The sequence below is a fragment of the Polistes dominula genome, unplaced genomic scaffold (genome assembly GCF_049000335.1).
Source record: "Polistes dominula isolate Pdom_NZ unplaced genomic scaffold, Pdom_raw_medaka contig_24, whole genome shotgun sequence".
In the NCBI taxonomy this organism is placed as follows: Eukaryota; Metazoa; Arthropoda; class Insecta; order Hymenoptera; family Vespidae; genus Polistes; species Polistes dominula.
In genome coordinates this window covers 30,686-52,143 of record NW_028301150.1, presented here as the reverse complement: position 1 = coordinate 52,143, position 21,458 = coordinate 30,686, and the positions used below count along the sequence as shown (strand labels likewise).

Sequence of the window (21,458 nt, the reverse complement as noted above, 5' to 3'; positions counted from 1 at the left end):
CCATATTTATTCTCCGAACGTCGCAATAATACGATAGAAAGTAAACTCGTGTTAGTTCATTCTGTAATAGTTTTATCGTGTGTTGCCTCTTTTTTTATTTTTATTTTTATTTTTTTCACGCTTAATCAAAACAAATAAATGAGATTAAAGTAATATAAATGACGGATTGTGAAACATTTGATCTAGTAGTAATATAGTAATAAATATATGTAGTTTATGTAATAACATTAAATTAAATGAAAAATAAAATGAAATAAAAGAACAAAAGGAGGACGAGATCTAACGGGTAGTTGACGAGGTGAAAAGTGGCGAGGGTGGAGGAGGAAGTAGAAAACAAAGGGGAAAACAAAGGGGAAAAGAAAGGGGAAAAGAAAGGGGAAAACAAAGGGTCAAGCCAAACGATGCGTGAGGCGCGAGTGAGTGTAGTGTGACACACGGTGGGCTGCTTCGTTTCAAATTCACGGTCGTTGTTCTGTCAGCGAAACGTAAGTAAGTAAGTAAGTAAGTAAGTAAGTAAGTAAGTAAGTATGTACAATCAGGATGACAACAACGACTTCTCTAAATTAACGCTAAAACATTCAATCAAGTTTTCACTTGAAAAAGAGAAGCAGCTTTTAACATGCTCTGTAATACTGTGCTCTTATCCATGTGCGACATCGTATCTTCGAGGTTTTTCGATAATTTTAACAAAAATGCCTACGACAAACAGGAAACGATAAGATTGCGTAAGAGAAAGGCGCGTAAGTTTTAATGCTACGATCGATATATTATTTTCGATAAAAACCTATAGATAATTTATACTTGTTACGCTCGTTCGATCCATTTCAGATAAGAATTTGATTATTACTTTTCGCTTTTGTTCATACATAAAAATATATCATTATGCCGGTAATTATGACAGTATATATATGTAATTTGTGTGATTTATTTTATATTAATCATTGTATTTATTAATTTTGCCAATGTTCTTGATTGTATTATGATTTGCTTTTAAATCTGCTTCCTCTCATTAGAGGCCATCTCCTAATTGGAAATTAATCGGCAAACGAAAACTCGATAATTGATCGTTTAAAGGATCTTTTAAATATTTCATTTATTTATTTAATTTATATTTTGACTACATCCACCATAAGCAAGCAAGCAAGCAATCAACCAAGCAACCAAGCAACCAACTGATTTGCATTTGAAATTCTTTTGCGCCGTTTCTTATTCTCTCTTTGTCTGGACTGTCGCCTCTACACGTTCGTCGACTCCTTCTCACGTACAAAACACTTCAAGCGTTCAATGCGATGAATAACTGTTTTTTTTCTTTTTATCTTTTTGCCTTCTAATATCGTTTACAAGCAGAACACTATAATACTATTGTTTTTGTTCTTTTACAAAGTTTCCTTTTAAACAACCAACAACCAAGTACATATGTGTTATTTGAATATAAAATAAATCGGGCCACTGTCATAATTACCGACACATTCGTAGTCCTTGATATTAGAATAAATTCGAGCATTATCGCAGAGGTCAGTTTAAATTGATAGGTTAATTCGAACGTCACGTGATCGAAGCGCATCATGAACAACGAAGAGTTATGCTAACTAGCCTACGTAGCCTCTAGATACACATATGCAACAAATAACTAATTAAAAAACATCATTATCACCTTTGGAAAGGTAACACTCTTGTATAGGTAAAAAGAAAAAATGACATTATCGTTGTCGGCAATCGCGGCAATGGCGAACGGAAATTAGGCACACCTTTTTTAAACACATACTTTGAATTTTGTTGAAGAAAAGATATGTTTCTTATCGAGAGACATGATCGTTTAGCGAACGCACAAACATCTATATTTATATATTATTTCAAAACGTTAAAAAATAATAAATAAAATAAAGAAGAGCTAAAGAGAGCTAAAGAACCGGTCGCGCGTGCTCGAGTGTAACCGCCGACTAACTAACTAACTGCTTCGATGCTTGACCGTCCTCCGCCGCTTCTCCTGAGTTCCTTTACAGAGAAAGAGAGAGAAAACGATGATTGTGTGTGTGTGTGTGTGTGTGTGTGTGTGTGTGTGTGTGTGTGTGTGTGTGTGTGTGCGCGTGTGCGTGTGCGTATGTTAAGCGAGAAAGGGAACTACGCTATGACGTGCTCAAGTGTCTAAGCGAATGCGTAGGGTACCCACTGGTACACACACTTGTAAGTATATTTCAATGATAGTTTTCGATGACGCAGGTGTCGCCAAAGCGAATCTGGGACTGTCTGCGGTTACCGATTTCAACCGGAAACTAACTAGCCTTCCTACTTTACTTTATTTTATTTTATTTTATTTTGTTTTTTAACTTGGACCAAGACTCACAAATACAGAGCGCAGCGCGTCTCTTAGTTACACCAACAAGATAATCAAGTTGTACGTATTATTGAGTAACTGTACTCGCTACTGCAAACAATGTATGCTAGTTATGTTGTAGGAAATTGGTACAAAAATATATATATACGCACGCGTATGTATACCGTGGAAAAAAAGACAACGTTTTCTCATACGCGTGCGTGTGCGAGAGACAAAGAGGAGACGAATAAAAAAAGCTATGTGTGAATACATTCAGAGCTATCGTTGAATATTATTATCCTTCTCTTGACAAATTTCTTTTAATAGAAAAAGAAAAACAGCAAGAAATTTCGAATAAAATGCAAGGAACTTTGAAAAGAAGAAACTACTGTACTCGTATACTCGAGTATAAACATCTAACATCAGATCTTAACGATCTGCTATAATTACCAAGGTTATTATCGTAGCCGTGCTTGGGCAATTCGCCTAGTCGACAAAATTGGAGTGCGAAATCGATAATCCGTTTCTCAAAGCCACGTTCGTTCTCGCCTACGTCGAGCAAAGTATACAAGTACAAGTTTATAGAGTAATGGCTATTCAATTTGAACTATTTGAAAAAGTGTACGACATGTAATATGTAAATACATATGTACTTATAAGTGGCAAATTTGAAATATCGAGAGATAAACGATCGAGATAACATCTTATAACACGTTGCCAAATTCTTGCGACTTTGATAGAAAAATCGTTGGCGCTCTTTCGGAATTTGCCGGCGTATTAATTTTAGTCGACATTCGACCGAGGTCAAGAACGAATAACGTACTAGAGTTATCTTTTTAGAGAGAGAGAGAGAGAGAGAGAGAGAGAGAGAGAGATATTAAAATATAGTTCCTGAAACTTGGACTATTATAATATCGAGTTGTTGTTAATTATGGAATAATCCTAAAGCAAAGAAAAAAAAAAAGAAAAATGACAATAAATGGGGACTTGTACGCGCCGCGCCGCGCCGCGCCGTTCACCTTATCCTAATCCTAATCCTAATCCACATATAACTATGTGAGGGAACTACTTTGGAATCGGGTTCTCACAAGACTCTTACGAAACGATTTACACGACGTTATTCTTTGTGTCGCCCTATTGCACCAATGATTTATAGTATTTATATTTGAAAATACATTTTCTGCTGTTACATTTTGACATGTCGTTCACTTTAAAGAGTATTTTCGTTAAGGACACTCGACGTACTTGCATGTATGCATTACGTGAATGTTTTCCAAGAAGAGGTTGGTCATTGACCCGTCCCCAAATTCGCAAAATAACTCTCGCGAGCTCGCGTTATAACTCGATGCGAATATTAAAGAAGGATTTAATACTTAACGGTATTAACGTTTATGGAAAATCAGGACGATTACTTACTTTCTTCTAACATTCGATACCATTCAATATCATTCGTCGTACGTTAATGTTAATTAAAAGATTTCCAAATTTCTTTTTCGAATGCAACTTTGATTATTATTATATAATCTATTGGCCATACACCTAACTAATAATATTTTTGTTATCCCAATAATGTTTAAAAAGACGAGCAGAAGCGATTACACAGGAAACTTCTTGTCAGCCATTAGCCGAGAAAGACGCCGTGGCCTGTGTGAAAGAACACGTGTTTGCGTAGAGACATACAAAAGTGTATGCATGTGTGTGCATGTGAGTGCAGGTAGCTCGCACGTAAAGTACAATCGTGCAGACAAAAGAGCGAAAGAGAAGAGAGAAGGTATATACCAGTACACACACACACACACGATTTTATTCGATTCTTGCAGAGAACGCAAAATCGCGTGATCAGAAACTCTAACATAAGTCCTTACGACGTCGTCCGTTCGACTGGGCTCGACTAGGTTCGACTAGGTTCGACTAAGTTCACCTAACCACGCGCCGCGCAACTTCCGCCGCCATCTTCTAAGCAACCGCAAGCAGTTTCGTGTTTGACGAAACAAATGTTCGCCAAGGTACTAAATTGAAGACGATCTTGCGAAATAGGACGCGGAATAAGACGCGGAATAGGACACGAAATACGACGCGTAGTCTTGGAATGCAGCATTGCATATGCAGCAGATTTTCCGTTTGCGCGACCGATGATAACCTTTTCAAAATGGCATTAATAATAAATATAGAATAAATCAAGTTCACACACACACACACACACACACCTACCTATGATTTACTTTATATTATATTATATTTTTATGACTCGGGCCACTGTATTATAATTACGAACTTTTCGAATAAATTTCAAATGGAATTCTTTTGAAAACAATATGCACGCTATTATAGGGATTATAAAATATAATTTATGATCGTGTAGAAGAAATTCATCGATGATAACAATAGTAGGAAATTTGTAAATAAATAATAAACCTATTGCTAGTGAATAGAAAAGTAAAGACAATAATTATTAAGTCGAACTGATTGGTATTATTGAACTGCGAGTATTGTCTCAGGGCCAGTTTTGTCCCCGTAATAGAGAATGCGAGCGAGCACTAAAATTCCATGGAGATTTGTCGAACACGCTATTTATGCAAAACCGGCCTTTCACCCTTCTAAAAAAATAGAGAGAGAGAGAGAGAGAGAGAGAGAGAAGGAAAAAAAAAGAAGGAAACGGGCTTGTTCCCGCGCTCGGAAAATCACGTGTGAGATACTTAAAGTACTCTACAGCATGTACAATTGAATGTACAATTGAATGTACAATGAAAATACGTTGTTGTTGTTGTTGTTGTTGTTGTTGTTGTTGTTTGCAATGAAATTTAAAAGGATCTTTATTTCCTAAGATTCCAATAGAATACGAAGACGCTATAGATTTATGTAATATTTAATGTTCTATTATCGTGGCCGACATTTAACTAGAAGAATTCTCAACAAGTAGAACAACGTTGGTAAGTAATCTTGTTCGTTGTTACACGTCGAACTAATGTAAGTCGTCGTTCTTTTCGTATTATCCTATATTTCTTGTTCTTTCTTTTCTTTCTATTTCCATTTAAAAAAGCAATCCAGTCAGTCAGTTTTTATGAGCAAAGCGAGGATACATTTCCCTGTGAAAGTTAATTAGTTGTAGAAAGTTCAATGAACTATTATAGTTTGCTCGAGACGACATAAATCTACGAAAATAATATTAATCCACTTTAAAGGCATATAAAGTAAGCTAACTATTGTAAGCTCGTGTCAAATTGAAAAAACCTATTTGAAACCCGCACGAGTCATAGTGACATTTTGTTGAAAGATGGATGACAAATAATATGTAAGTAGCATTATACATTAGTATGTTGTTTCTTTTATTTTCCTTTTTTTTTTTTTTCCTTTTTTTTTCCTTTTTCACGGGGAAAAGAAAGGAAAGGAAACGAAAGGAAAAGGAGCACGACGAATCGTCGTCACCGTAACGAAACTATCAGACCCAACATTCAAGATTCTATACGCTTTCTAATTTCTATCATGGATTTTAACGACCAAGCAAAGATTTCTTTCTTTCCTATCTTAATTAATAACTTATTTGGAGCAGAAAAACATTTGGCCAAAGTGTAGGAAATTGAAAATATTTTCTTCGACTATATATCGAACTTATCTTCGAAGAAGAAAGATTGTAGTTAAGTAGTTAGTACTTAACTATTTTACCCTGTTATTTTGTATGTTTGGCAGAGCAATTATAGTGGATCGTTTAATTAGACTAATTAAGTGCCAATGAATCATCGCGATGATCCTTTAGAAAAAAAGCCACAATACATGGTTACATATATTTTACGTACGTAGGTATAAGTAGTGATTGGTGGTAGCTTTCTTCAACAGAGAACGAACGACACAATATACGATATCGAATGAACAGCTGCGTGGTTTGGTGTTAGGGTATTTATATATCTATAGTTCTGCGTATATAGGAAGATTATATCTAACGATGAAACGGGTCGATGCACTTCACAGAAATCCCTGGCGATACGTGTACTATATATTGTATTATATATATATATATATATACAACAGATAATGCATGTCCGAGTTTGACACGCAAATATTTTTCTCCATTTCTTATTAAAAGAAAGGAAAATTTTCCAAGAGCAAATTTAAATCAACCTCGACAATAATGACAAGTTTAGCCTTTTTCCATGAGTTTTTGATGGAGAAAATTATCTCAGGCGTACATGACTCTTTAATTATCCCACTTATCCCTGAAATACGATATGCATAGTGAGCCCATTCAGAGACACATGTATACTCGTCGAGAGTGCTCCCGTTATTACACAAAGTACGGTAAGTCATTTCAAGGTAAGTTCGTTGAGAGAACTCAATGAGAGTTATAACTCTCGGGGAGAAGGGGCTTCCTTATTATTCAAGACAATTTCAACCAATTATCTTTTTCTCGAATAATAATAATAATAATAATAATATTCTAACTAATGTAAGAGGATTTAGTCCGAAAAAGAGCTCATAATTTGACGTTCATTAGAAATAAAATAAAATAATAGTGTTTCATCCATCCATTTGACGACTCGTCGTAAGCGAAAAAAAAAAAAAAAAAAAAAAAACCGTTGAAAGACAAAGTTTCGCAAGCTTATAAACCCAGAGTCTTGCAATCTTCGCTCGATGACAATGGTCGCATTGTTCACATATGTGTACGTACAATATATCGGCAAAGTACAAGGAGTCGTTAACACCAACTTACATTCCCCCCTCCCCCGTACCTTATAATATCCTTGACCTCGTGCATTCTCTTTCCCATTCTTTAACATTTTTGGGTTCACCGATAGAAACAAAAATACGAATAATAATAAGTAAATGGGTGGAAATATTACATAGATATTTATATAAGATAAGCGTAGGATAGTTTGGGATTTCGAAAGGGTTCGTTCCGCGCACGTGGTTCGAAAAATAACGATGGTTTCGCTTTCTTGTCGAGAGACTCGTTTTCACCTCTTCTTCGATTGCGCGACACAATCGCCTATATTTATATTTTAAAATACACATTATAATAAGAAACGTAATAATTTGTCAAAGAATTTGTCAAAGAATTTGTCAAAGAATTTTCTAAGGAAAATATTAAGAAAAGGAGAGAGAGGGCAATGGTCAAGAAGAAGAACGCGCGGATAGCATTTAAGCATGATGGCCCAACATACAAGTTTACATATGAAAACTTTCCAATCGCGTGATCTTGACGTAGTAAACATTCAATAATGACGTACGTAGTATAGCAGCAGCCTCCTCCTCTTCCTCCTACTCATACTCCTCCCCCACCCTTTCGCGTTCTGCTTTTTGTACTTAGACACATATGCTGACAAAGAAAACAAATAAATATATTTGTATTCTGATCATGATCATTTTTCTGATTTATAAAGTTCATGTAAATGGATTTAACAAGGAGAGTTGCGTAAGAACTAATCACAATTGTATAATATTTCTTTGGAATATCATGCGCGTTATAGATATTGTAGCCTTCGGAAAATTACATAAAAAAAAATCGAATAAAAGAATTTTCATAGAAGACAAGGAGAGTTAGTCTAACGACAGATGATGATCTCACCTGCAATATAATTCGCTTTCTTTGTAATGCTCATTGAAAGGTACACAGGAGGCTCGTGAAAATTAGAACAATCCCCTATGAAAGTAACTACATATATTCGTCGCATATCAACGTCGTCGATTTCAAACTCGTTAGAAATCTAATTATTTACATTATTTGCTACTGCTGATAATTGGGCATACACATTTTATATAAAAACTTATCGACAAAGAGTAAAAACCGGTTTATTGAAGTTATTATCTTGGCATATGTAAATTCTTGCGTTTCGCTCTCGTTACTCGTTATTTTCAAGAAAATGTTATTTCAGTCGAGCTTCCAAACAAATAATTACGAGACACCGTTCAACACCTATACAATTGAATACAATTTTCAACGTAACTTTCACACAATAGAGACAGAGAGAAGTTGGCATTCGGACGCTCGGTCATAGCCGACAGGTGCAAAACTTGACAGGTGACAACATTGGCTGGCTGGCTGGCTGGCTGGCTGGCTTTTGCTGTTAGAAAACGAGGGGGGGGGGCATTTTGACCGTTACTATCAACCAATCTATCCATCTTCGAATTGAAAATTCAATAGCAGCAAAATTTGACAACACACACACACACACACACACACACACGCACACACTCATCATATTCCATGCCAGGTATAATAAAGCAAGTAACTGTAAATGAGTTGTTAAGAACGTGACTCGACCATACAAAAGTCGAATTCGTGAATGAAATATCAGTTTCGTCATCCGACGACACAGGTCGTTGCATCATTCGTTCTTTGAGAGGTGTCATGTAGTTGTACGAACAACAAAATACGTATCAATTGTAAGAAAAATCAAACAAGCGTTCCTATTTCTAAAATATACAAACTATCGAGCGAATATTGAACGAATTTGTGTTAATGTAAGGCGAGCTTTTCTCTCTCCCTCTCTCTCTAACTGCCCAATTTGTGTTTCGTCACGCGTGTGACCCACTTCTGGCAAGGAATACGTGCTAGAACGGAAATTAAAGCTACGAGTGTAATCGAAATGCGCGCGGTTACGTTCAAATTTTCCTCAAAACATTCGTCAGCCATCTTCAATTTAATCGACAGTCATTTACTTGCATTTCATTATCTCATTATTAAGAAAATTAATCACCTAAACGATAATAAATGAGAACAATCTTCTTCCATATTTCAATCTAAGTTACAAGATAAAGATTATAAAATATTGTAGGAAAGCTTCTAATGAATAAATATGAATGAAATATAAGTTATGTTTATAAATGCCATTAAACATTTTCAATATTACAAAAATATAATTGTAAAGCCCCGTATGGGGCTTTAAAGTGAAATGATGCTTTTGTAATTAACAACAACAACAACAACAACAACAACAGAAAAACATGACGTTTAAGTATTATACGTAAAATAGAAAATATTGTCGCTAGAATAAGTTTGCTATGACTAATAGAAAATTTATCGACGATCAATGAAACAATTCATTTGTACGCTTGCGTACATACGTAAAAAAACATCAAATACAAATACGAAAGACAATATAAGCTATAGAAATAATTGCATAGAAGTAAAAGTAAAAAAAAAAAAAAAGTACAAAAAATACCGTTACCGTAACACAACTAATATACTGCAACGCATAAAGAAACGTTTAGATGTACTAGGATTAAAAGGAGTTACTATACTGTCAAGACTATACACCACCTTCTTCCTCTAATGGGACATAATATTATAAAGAAATGAAAAGATATATATATATATATATAATAAGATGATAGATATAATAGGAGTGTTTATAAAATCAAAGCGTTAGAAGATAATAATTAAAGTCTAATTGTAACTAATGACAGGACAGAAGAGAAGAAGCCTGGTTTTACACAACTAATTGTAAGTAAGATCATTTTGTTTCCTTACTTCAATTTTAAATGACGTTTCTCGCTTCTCATAATAATAAATAACTGTGTGAAAATACGCGTACACTAGTATACACAACTCCATATGGACAGAAGAATATGAACAAACACAAAAAAATGATCAATCTTTTTCATAGTTACAAAATTTCCAAGTTTATGCAAAAAGCCAGATAAATGGTAATGGATTTAAAACACGATCGACGATATTTCATGATAAATTCCTTCTTTTACCTGACTTTCCCATCGGTGGTTGACCAAGTCTACTGAACCACCTGAGGAATCTTCTCGCAGTGGTAGCCGCAGGTGGTCTGCATCCTTCCAATATAACAACGCCGCTGCTGCTGTTGTTGTTGTTGTTGTTGTTGTTGTTATTATTATTATGATTGTTGTTGTTGTTGTTATTATTATTATTATGATTGTTGTTGTTGTTGTTGTTGTTGTTGTTGTTAGTAGGAGAAGATCGATCAGGCGTTCTGCTATAAGGCGACATCCATCCGGTAGCGTTGGTGATGGTGGCGGTGGTGTTGTTGGTGGTACTGTTGATTGTACTTTGAATGCTGCCACCCTTAACTGTTACGAATGAGCTTGATATTTGGTTTGAAATCTTCGGAGGGTGGCCCACCCAATCCTCCGAGGCGACAGGCATTTGTTTCGTCTTCTCGTCGGACGAATCGAAGAAGACGAATCCGCAAAATAGAAAAGTCATTCAAACGATTACAATAATATTTCTCTTTCTCTTGTAGTTTTATTCTCAAATTGAGCAGCAATTTATTGTCAATTAATCCGCACTTTGTTTTCTTTCTTATTGAATCACATTTAAAACACACACACACACACACTAATATAAAAGTGTTAGTGAAAATAAAAAATAAATATGCACAGAGCGTTCTGGAAACTCGTCCAGCGAGCTTCTCTTTTTCTCTTTTTCTTTCTTTCTCTCATGAAGAAAAGAAACGAAATCGTATGACGAGGCTGGCTCTCTGGCAAAGTTATCACGGTGGAACGACGTTGTTCTTCCTTACGTAAAATACCAAGTAGCGCGTGTTTGATCGTACGATCTCTAACCTCAACAAGGTAAACAACGTTTTCTAACTCTTTCGGTAAATTATATAAACGGAAACAAAATCTACAGTTAACGATGATTCACGAGTGATTCAAAACTTCATATAGCATTTTATATCTCTATACTTCTTTTTTATTATTATTATTATTATTATTATTATTATTATTATTATTATTATTTGACGGTAAGAGGAAGGAAAGAATTCAAACGTACTCCACACTTGTTGAATTTTGCTTAAACTGCAAAAGATTGTAGGGAAAGTGAAGACGCCTAGTGTTATCGTCTAGTAACGATAACGAGATGAAGGAGAAGAAGGAGAAGAAGGAGAAGAAAGCTTCTTCGTTTATCTTTTTCCCTTTCTCTTGGTGCTTTCGATCGAAGTAGACTGGTTGGTTATTTGGCCGATGGCCACGAATACCCTCCTCCCTCCCTCCTCTCTCTCTCTCTCTCTCTTTTGGCTTCTTATGCACGCGAGTGTAAGAATGGTGTACTTAGGAATGTACTTTAACGTATATGCTAAGAGAGAAAGAGAGAGAAAGAAGTTCGTCCAAGAGAAAATCGCTATTATTATTTGGTAAGTTTCAAGGTACTTCGTTTACATATACACACATACATACATAATATATTCTCTTTGTCTCTTTCTTTCTCAACGATACACTTTACTTCTTATTACGTTAACGGTGAATTCGTCCGATGTCTGTGCTCTTAACGGTATAACTCGGCTCGAAAAGACGCGCGATTTCGAAAGGTTCTCTTCATAACAGAACCAAACGCTTCCTTCACTTTATATGCGTGTGTAATGCGTGTGTAATGCGTGTGTAATGCGTGTGTAATAAGAGGGGAATAGTGGTAAACACGTGCACGTAATCGATGGAGAAAACAAATATTACGGAATACAAGGATTCTTTTGATATTCTTCCCCCTCCCCTCAGCCCCTCACCCCCTCACTTCTTTCACTCACTCTCTCTCTCTCTCTCTCTCTCTCACTCTCTCTCTCTCTCTGCAACTTGAATTATCCTCGGTTTAACCCATGTCGAGTAAAAAAGTTGAACGTATAAAGAAATTTGGAATGTTCAGCGATGGAAAATCCTTGATTGAGAAAAATCCAAAGGACAAGAATACGTTGAGAGAGCGAATAAAACTATTGTTCCCTCGAGAAGGAAAAGAAGCCACTGAACGACTCGGAAGATGAGGACGAAGAAGACGACGGCGATCATAACCGCACGCTCGGCAAGCTCGCGATAGACTCGCAACACTCGCAACACTCGCAACACTCGCAAGACTCTCTCCCTCCCACTGAGCGTGCTTCTATCGCCACCTCTCTCTCTCTCTCTCTCTCTCTCTCACCTTTTCCTTTTCCCCCACTACCTTTCTTTCTATTTCTCCCATACTCCTATACATGCACGCGCGTCACCTACACACGACGACACACCTCCCACTAATTCTTCTCTTTCCCCCTTCTTTTCTCCCTTCTTTATGAAAGAAAAGAGAGAGAAAATGACGACGACGTGACTCCTCGCAATTCGACGACACAACTACTACTACTACTACTACTACCACCACCACGACGAAACACTTATACGCGTAGGCGGCCAACTCTCCTTCTATCTTTATCTACCCTACTCTCTCGGTTCAATATGCGAACAAAGAGAGAGAGAGAGAGAAAAAGTATCCTTTGTGAGCGTTCGAACCGACTGAGGAACAATGATACCAACTACCACCTTGATTACCTGCTTGCAACTACCGGTGTGAGGCAACCTTTCGAGCCTCGACCAATAAGGACGAACGAATTTATTAACTTTCGTTAATAAACTTCCGCAATTTTGTCTATCTTTCTTTTTTCTTTATATTCCTTTTGTCCATTGTCTAATGTCCATGTGACCATTATATGGAGCGAAATAAACTCTGTCTATAGAGAAACTTCCAAAATGTATATCAAAATATCCTTGCGTATATACATAGATAATAAGCTATGTGTGTGCGTGTTTTGAACTGCAAATTCTATTCGCGTGATTGGCGAATTTCCAGGAGGTCAGGAGAACTATGTCGACCGGCGCTTGAGTTTTCCGTTCATTTGCTTCTCTTCTCCTCCATCCCTGAACACCTGCCACCGCCACCACTAACCCTTCCGAGATGCTAATTACGGTAAACCAATTACAAGCGCATCCTCGGCTCGTCGATTGGGGAAGCGCAAGTGGGTAATGGTGTAATCAGAACGTACTCGAGAGATCCAATCTCCTTATTATTTAGATTTTTATTAAACTCGGTCTCCCTTCATATACATGTTCTTGTCCTTTTTATTGTTAATCGAAAGAAAGAAGAAGAAAAAGTAAAAAAGCTTATCAAGAAGCAAGCAGCAAGCAAGCAAGCAAACAAAGCTTCTCAAAGTAATTTACCTTCTTATCTCGTATTTTAAGACGACCATGCGCGACCACGCGACCACCGACGACGATTGCACCGACGACGATTGCACCGACGACGATTGCACCGACAATTGCACCGACAATTGCACCGACAATTGCACCGCGACGCGTTAAGGCCTCCAAACCACAAGAGCACGTGCATGATGCAAGCGAGTGTAAAAACATATGCAAAAATAAAATACATATTGATTTATCGTTCAATATTGAAATATTTCATCGGTTTATTTGTCCATTGTCAATTATTTATTAGCATATTTGTTGGACCAAAACATGTCAAACTTATGTGGCAATAAACTTTGAATAAAGTTCTTTAATCTTTTCGACGATGAAATAAAGCTTATCGATAAGGAGAAAGATTAATTCAAATATCAATCATTATCAGATATAAAGATATCATTTTCACATTGGTAGAAAGATAACGTTTAATATCGAGAAAGAAAATTTTGACAATAAATAAATGTTACGGTAGGAAAGAAAAATACATACATACGTTTCAGTTTAAAAATCGTTCAAAAATATACGTCCTAGAATATACTCTTTGTAAGATACTTTAATAGAAAAAGATAAAGAAAGACGATAAGACTCGTGGAAGTTTTTCAAGTAGTACAATGTACTCCTAAAAAGTAACTAACACTAAAACATATATATGCATATATATATATATATACTTTCTGATAAAAACTTGTTGTCCATAGCCTTAACGCCGCATATATAATAAGAATTCTCGCCGGTAGTTAGTGGCACAAATTTATTAGATGATTTGTTAAGAAAAAAAAGAAAAAGAAAAAAGAAAAAAAAAGAAAAAAAGTGAAAGTAAACATTTGTTGAAAAAATAGTGTCGCATCCGGTTGAGTTTGGCATAAAAAAAAGTTGACCAATTATCTTTTTAAATTGAGGTACACCTGAATAAGCGCCTGATAAAGCGCAAGTATTGTTTGCAATTAGCAGGCGTTATCCTCTCTCAGCTCCTATATATCTTCGTCGTCTCTCTTATGTACGCATATATATATATATATATACATAGAGATATATAGTTATGTGTAGGTGTAACGAGATTACACGAAACATTGGCCGACCTAAACTGTCGAGCAGCAAACTCTCAATGATGGTTCCTCCTTTGTTTATGAAGCGCATCCTGATGCTGTCTCATCGAATGTTTATCTCTTATACATACTTTTACACATACACTTATATGCCCGCATGCATTTACCTAATTGTATACATCATACTGGCAACAGACACTACATACGTAATCCTATATGTATGATATATCGATGACTAATCACCGATCCTTCTTCTTCTTTTTTCCTTTTTCTTTTTCTTTCTCTTTTGTGTGCGTAAAATAATGAAATTTTTGAAAAGCTAAAGCTTATCGCGATATCTTAATAAAATAATATCGTAAATCGAAGCAGCTGCCTGCTGCCTTCTTCTTCATGCCTTCTCTCTGTCTCTCTGTGTCACTTCAACTCATTCAACAATATTTTCAGTTACAGAGTGATTTATATAAGGATTGTTTATAAAACCACAAGTATATTCGTCAAAGGTCAAGAGTGTAATTAACTAATATACTTTTCATATTCTTCTTATCGATAAAAATAAAGTAATGTTATTCTACGAAGACCGTTTGAAAATGCAAACGTAAACGTTTATGATTGTAATCATCGCAACAGAGCTTATTGCCCTCTCTGCATAGGTCGAGTGACATCATTGAATTTGAAGAAAATAATGTAATCCTATGACGAACGTGTTCAATCATAAACAACATCTATGCGATCGAAATGCGATATGCTTTATTAAAGCTACATTTAAAGCTCCCCTTATTCATTTTTTTATTGTTCTTCTTGTTCTTATTTCTCTTATTTTCAAGCAGCTTCACTCACGTACCACCAGACGAAAATATTTTAACGAGAGATTAACTTCAACGAAATGATTATATGAAACGATCTATCTAACCATAAGTAGGCAACTTTCTTGTAGCGTAAAAGTATCTCACGAATGGTGGTTGTTCGATCTCTCGCGTGCATTGACCGTCGAAAGTGAACGCACTCGACAGAAACACACACAGTCTTCCTAATTAATTACTACGTGTGAATATTTAACAATTAAGAATACGCGTATTAACAATTAAGAATACATCATATTTTCCACAATTACAATCGAATAGCTGCAAACTTTAGACTCGTTTATATTTTTATACCAATTCATCATAATAATCATTTAAAGCAATGGTCTTGAAATGATTTAAACAAATCAATATTTCTCATTTTCTGACTTATCTATCTTAAGAATGTTAAAAATGTTACAAATGTTAATAATGCAATTTACAATTTTATTGATAAGCACGGAAACGTTAAACGGCGGTTAAGATTCCGCGATGGCCAGAAGTTAAGGAAAAACGCGTCTCTTATAAGAGAAACACAAGCCAAGTCTCTGTATAAACGTTAAAAGAGTCGAGTAATGATCGAGTTGGTCGATGACGAGATGTCTTCAATGTCTTATTAGACATTTGCTTGGGTTCTTTGGTGCTCTTCGAAGCAAGAACCAATTCATATCATTTATAAATATATATGTATTACATTATTTAATAGCCAATATTTTTGTTGTTTTATTTAACCATTGAATCAATAATTTAACAACGGCAAAGTTTTTCCTTTCTTTCTTTCTTTCTTTCTTTCTTTCTTTCTTTTTAATAGCACGTACTCGTCGTATAGAGTCGAATAGATATCGAACCATACGATGAATCATGTTGCAATCATGTTGCTCGCAAAGGTGCAACTCCACTCCGAAGGGTACGTACGTAGATGCTTTTACCATCGTTGCATAATGAATGAAAAATTAGCTTGGAAACACAATGCGTAATTTCTCACAAGCCCGCATGCATATCGATCATCGGGCGTTTACACGCGAGAACGCAAGACGACGTCTTGCTTGCTTCTTGTCTGGATTGCCAAACAAAACAAAACAAAACAAAACCAAAGCGAATATATATATAAAAAAAAAAGAGTGACGAATTCAATGAAGCGACTAACCAATTTTCTAATAGGAATTTCAAATCGGTAATAAATTTCAATAATTTCTCTTCGTTCACAGTGAAAAGACAAAGAAATTGTTGACATTTTGTTGTTGTCATTTTTCATTACTTTAAGGATATCTATATCGTATGTATGTATGTATGTATGTATGAGAGAAGAAAGTTGACCTTCGTGAACGTCGATGATCATCGGGATATACACTTGACCCAGAAGGTCTCTACCTAAAGAAAAATAAGTCGGGTGGTGGTGGTTTGACTCGAAAGCGATTTTACGCGAGCTACCCCATTTGACAGGGGATGAAATATGAAAGGGTGAACTGTTGGCAAGGTTTCAAGGCGCAGTCGTAGCTAACTAAAATACTGCAGTGTTCCATAGTGTTCTTATCCATCCGTCTATACATCTACATTTATCCACACAAAGAGAAAAGTTCAAATATTACAAGCTTTTGGCAGCTAACAAACAACAAACATTTATTAATTCCCTTTTGTAATTATTTAGAAAAAGAGTAAAAATAGAATGGAAAAAAAAGGCCACTAACAGCTACGAGTATTTCCGCGATCTAGGAAAATCATTAGAATGGTTAGACGAGTACGTTGAAGCCGGATTTCCACTCTGATAACGTTAACGCGTTGCCTCGTCTAACCGAAGCAACAATGACCGGTATAACAAAACCAAGTAACAACCACCCTATACATCTTATAGCAATTTTCTTGAAACATGGCGCGGATCAGTAGGACAAGCTTCGTTGAATTTCACCTAAACATCACCTAAACGCACGCATCAACTTTCATATGTTATATATTTGGAGTAGTATAACAAATCTTAACAAAACTTCATCTAATTGTATAGAGAGGCGTCGTTAAATAAGTTAAATATTTCTTCGTTGGGTAATATCCAATAGAGTGAATAATCTCTTGACAGGATTCTTTCACTTCCGGCGGAAACATTAGAAGAAGGCATTGTGTCTAAATTACTTCTTATTAAAATTATTTATTTTCCTAATTTTCTAATGATAGTAATAATAATAATAATAATCTATTATCGTCTATTATCGTCTATTATCGTCTATTATCTGTATCGTCCTGTCACTTCCTCGGAGAAAGCAGAAAAAAAGTTTTGCGGAAAGATTGACTTCGACCTAGATTCGCGAATTGCTTCTTCCTATGCAAATAAACTGATATATGCATTAACAATTGAAAATTGTAATATCGTTACATATCGTTAACAATCGTTCCGTTCTGTGTACTAACGTACTTTTCATCTTCTTCCAAGATGCCACTAGCCAGATAGTCTCGGGTCAAGAGAAAAAAAGAGACTATGTGCTTTTCGAACCCTATTCACGTTCGCGAAAAAAGACAAAGAGACGGAGAGACGGAGAGACGGAGAGACAGAGAAGACAACAAGAGAAGAAGCGTCCGTCCTACGTATGCATGTGCATACATATTTTATATACGGTACATGGTATTAGGTTCTAATCGGCATTAGACGTGATTAGAATCGACAAGATGAAAAACAGTTACGAATGACAATCACAAACTTAAGATGAATTAACGTTGATTGAACATAAGAGCTTTTGTGCGATATAGCATATTCTAATGTTGAAACATTCAACATTAGAAACTAACAGAGAACTACTTACGTACATATCTAATACGATATTACCCATGTTCGTTTCTAATTTGATTACGTAGAAAACATTAATAGTAGGTACAATATTGCTATATAATATGCTCTATGCAATATGTAATATGTAAATGTAACGCGTAATATTGCTACTAATCTAGAATATTGTGTGTAAATACAATAAGATTGTGAATTTAATCTAGGGCTAGATCTACGAATGATTAAATATTAAAAGTAGGAAGACATTTGAATGACGAATGATAATTACTTAGAAGGAACGTTCTAACAAGTCGAGATCGTTTCCTCGATGTAAAATCTTCTTTGTACACTATATTTGTTAAACTGGCACATTGACGGAACAATAGGATCGAGAAAACGTTAATCCGAAGGTTCATCGAACCTAAGTTGCAACGCATCTTGGGTGAAAGTGTCACGTATCTAATTTGTAAAACATCTTTTATTCGCTCTAACATTAATAAATCATTTTAACGAGAATAATACACAAACGAGCAATTAAAGGAGCTTCGATCTTATAAAGTGTCGCTTATTCAATTTCTTTCATATTTCATGTTAGACTTTTTGATCCATCATTATAATTATCATAATACAACGAGGAGGAAGGATAAAAAAAAAAAAAGAAGAAGAAAACTGAAGGACTTGTAACCTTATTAAGTCGATGTACGCAAGAATCGAATGTTTCCTGTGTTCTACGTTAGGTTCACCTCAAAATACTATGGTTAAACGTAATTGGCAATGTATGGAACACAACGCGCGTCCTAGAAACTTCCTTTTCTAATTGTAAGTTTTATTAATCGAGGCTGCCTTACAAGTAATATCGAATCTCTTTGGGTATTATTTATTGTACTTACCTTCTTGGCTGGAATTATTAGTGTTCAAATTGGGATGAGAACTCAAGGAAGACGGTGTGTCGTCCTCAGCGACGCCCATCGTCGTTGCTGCTGTTTGCTGATGATGCGTTTCCACCTCCGTCGCCTCTTCGCACCTATAAACAAAATTATTCCATTCAAAATTAAATCAAATTAAATAACTTTAATTGATTTGCATTTGAAATGAATCACATTTCTAATTCCAAGAAAAAAAGACATTCTAATTGGACATGAAAGTTGGAAAAAATGGGCAATTTGTTGAAACTCGAATTCCCAAATGTAAATTATAAGAAAATCGGTCGCATGTGTTCAACTGAACTTTTAATAACGGCATTCACCGGTCTGGCACCGGTCCTGCTGCTGCTGCTGCTGCTGCTGCTGCTGCTTCTATTTATCGCGATCTCTCTGGATCCAGAGACTGAATCTTCTATCCGGCCAGTTAACATTCGCCTATACGTTCCTCGTATCGTCGTGATAATTGTCCATTCGTATGCATTCGCGTGGGCACAACTTTGTACTTTGTATTTATTCTATACCACAGAGAAACTTTGACGAAGAAAAGTAAGGAAAATGAAAGAAAGGAAGTGATGGCAGTAGTACTGCTTGTGGAGGTGGACACAGAAGAAGAAAAAGATAGAAAATGAACACGAGTACTTGCTGCACTCGGCGATGAAATAGAGAGAAGAAGAAGAAGAAGAAGAAGAAGAAGAAGATGAAAAAGATGAAAAAGAAAAAGACGAGTACTCCAAGAGTCGGTAACGGTATGTTGACCTCTCTCTTTGCTATACATACGATGATACATCCCGTGTAAACGAAATACTATTGCTGTGTCGCGTGTCTCATAAAATTGTATTGTTCGAATAAAAGACACAAGGCCCCAAAAGGAGGACTGGCAAAAATTAACTTACAAATAACAAATGAAAACGTTTCGTTCATGTCAATTTCTCAAATCATATCGCGCCAATTTTGACAACGTTTATATTTGCCTATTGAGAAATATATTAGTCATTTCACAAAAATATGAAAACAAAAGAAAGAGAGCTAACTAATTTCTCCTTCTTACTTATTATACAAAGTATAAAATCGAATTCGAAACACTCGGATCTTGTTTTGGAGAATTGACAAAACTCGTGAGTCAATCTTTTAACCTTGCTCACTTGTATTAGTACGTTTTAAATATAGCCGATGAGAACAATAAAAATGCATCTTACGAATTTCTCTCTTCTCGGACGCGCTTCTCGCACGGTAGTTATTTTCGTATTAACGTGCGGGAGAAGTAAAACACAAAAGCAAAGCTACGTATATTCCAGAAACATAGCGTTTCGATTTATCAACGTCGACATCGTATCGACGCAAGCAAAAATAGGCTTCTCCTAGGAGGGCACGAAATACATAAAAAAAAAAATAATGAAAGAGAGAGAGAGAGAGAGAGAGAGAAGAGAAAAGATACGACGCATGAAAATAATGAAAGTCAGAGTTACGTGCGATTCTTATCCTCCCCTTTTATATGTATATTTCTCATACCCTAAAAAAAGATCTTTCATCTAAAAAAACATATATATATATATATATACATGCTCATAAGGAGATCTAATGATACTAACAAAAATAAGAAAAATAATTTCATATATTTCTTTTGTTTTATAGAAATAATGTAATTAAACCATTTGTTTTAGATAATTTCCAATGGAATAGACGACCATTAATCGATCAACTTATGCTCGTTCGATGAAAATGTTGAAATTGCGTAGAACTAATTTACTAAGTCATCATTTTGGAATAACTCTTTGATTTGTTGGTCTATGCATCGGCGTCCGGAAAGAATTGACAGAGCGTAGCTCCGTCGCTGTGCTAGCTCCCTCGATATACAGGTTTGTTCGTCAGGTCATTTCTCTCTCTTTCTCTTTCTCTTTCTCTCTCTCTCTCTCTCTCTCTCTCTTGGCCAACGACCGTCCACAAAGGTGGACAAACTAAATAATCGCAAAGGAAAAAAAAAAATAAGAAAAAAATAAGAAAGAAAGAAAGACTATCCACATAGTCTTTAGCATGAAATTGAAATTATTTTCAAAATACATAAACATCTATGTACAATGTGTATCTGTACGTGCTCGCGTACCCATGTACAATGTACGCACAATGTAACGCACGCACGCACGCACGCACGCACGCACGCACGAAAGGGGCGTATAAAGTATACGACAATAAAGTATTCTTCACAATAGGCGAATAGACAAGTAAAATCTGTCTTTAACATCTCCCAATACAATATAATATAAGAAACGAATGTTTGACAATGTTCGTAAAACGTATGACCATTTAAATATGGCGCCACTCAAGATGGACGCTTTATCGACGATTATCCGTAGCGATATACAACCAGCACGTAAGTAATATATATTTCAGCATATCTACGACAAATCGATAATTAATATATACAAACAGAAATATTAATAATAATAATAAAGAAGAAAAAAAAAACAATTAAAAAACCCTCTCGAATACGCTGTAATTTTAACGCAAGAATATTCATTTAAAATTTCATATTAAACTTAGCAAAATTTCAAAAAAATTCAATAGGTAATTTTCAGTGTTTTTTAGGAGAAAAATCAATCAACTAATTCTTCTTAAAAGAATATAGAAAAGTCCCGTTTA

The 21,458-nt window shown here is 35.5% G+C and overlaps 2 protein-coding genes across 6 annotated transcripts in view; one reads left to right on the top strand and one right to left on the bottom strand.

The window, feature by feature from the left end:
• Positions 1–21,458, bottom strand: part of trc (Serine/threonine-protein kinase tricornered) — a 46,117-nt gene that overhangs the window by 23,457 nt on the left and 1,202 nt on the right. For 3 of the 5 annotated variants that reach the window (XM_015326201.2, XM_015326200.2, XM_015326206.2), the window contains exon 1: positions 1,655–1,917. Coding sequence is in view for 2 of the 5 variants with exons in the window: in XM_015326198.2 (XP_015181684.2) it covers positions 10,010–10,484 (475 nt within the window). In the remaining 3 variants the exon portion in view is untranslated. Of the gene's footprint in view, positions 1–1,654; positions 1,918–10,009; positions 10,839–11,458; positions 11,761–18,788; positions 18,923–21,458 lie in introns of those variants that run through there. The other 2 variants (XM_015326198.2, XM_015326202.2) reach the window with 2 other exon arrangements.
• Positions 2,049–21,458, top strand: part of LOC107069151 (uncharacterized) — a 34,295-nt gene continuing 14,885 nt past the window's right edge. The window contains 1 exon segment of the mRNA XM_089177816.1: positions 2,049–2,172. Coding sequence (XP_089033942.1) covers positions 2,154–2,172 — 19 coding nt within the window. The 5' untranslated portion in view covers positions 2,049–2,153.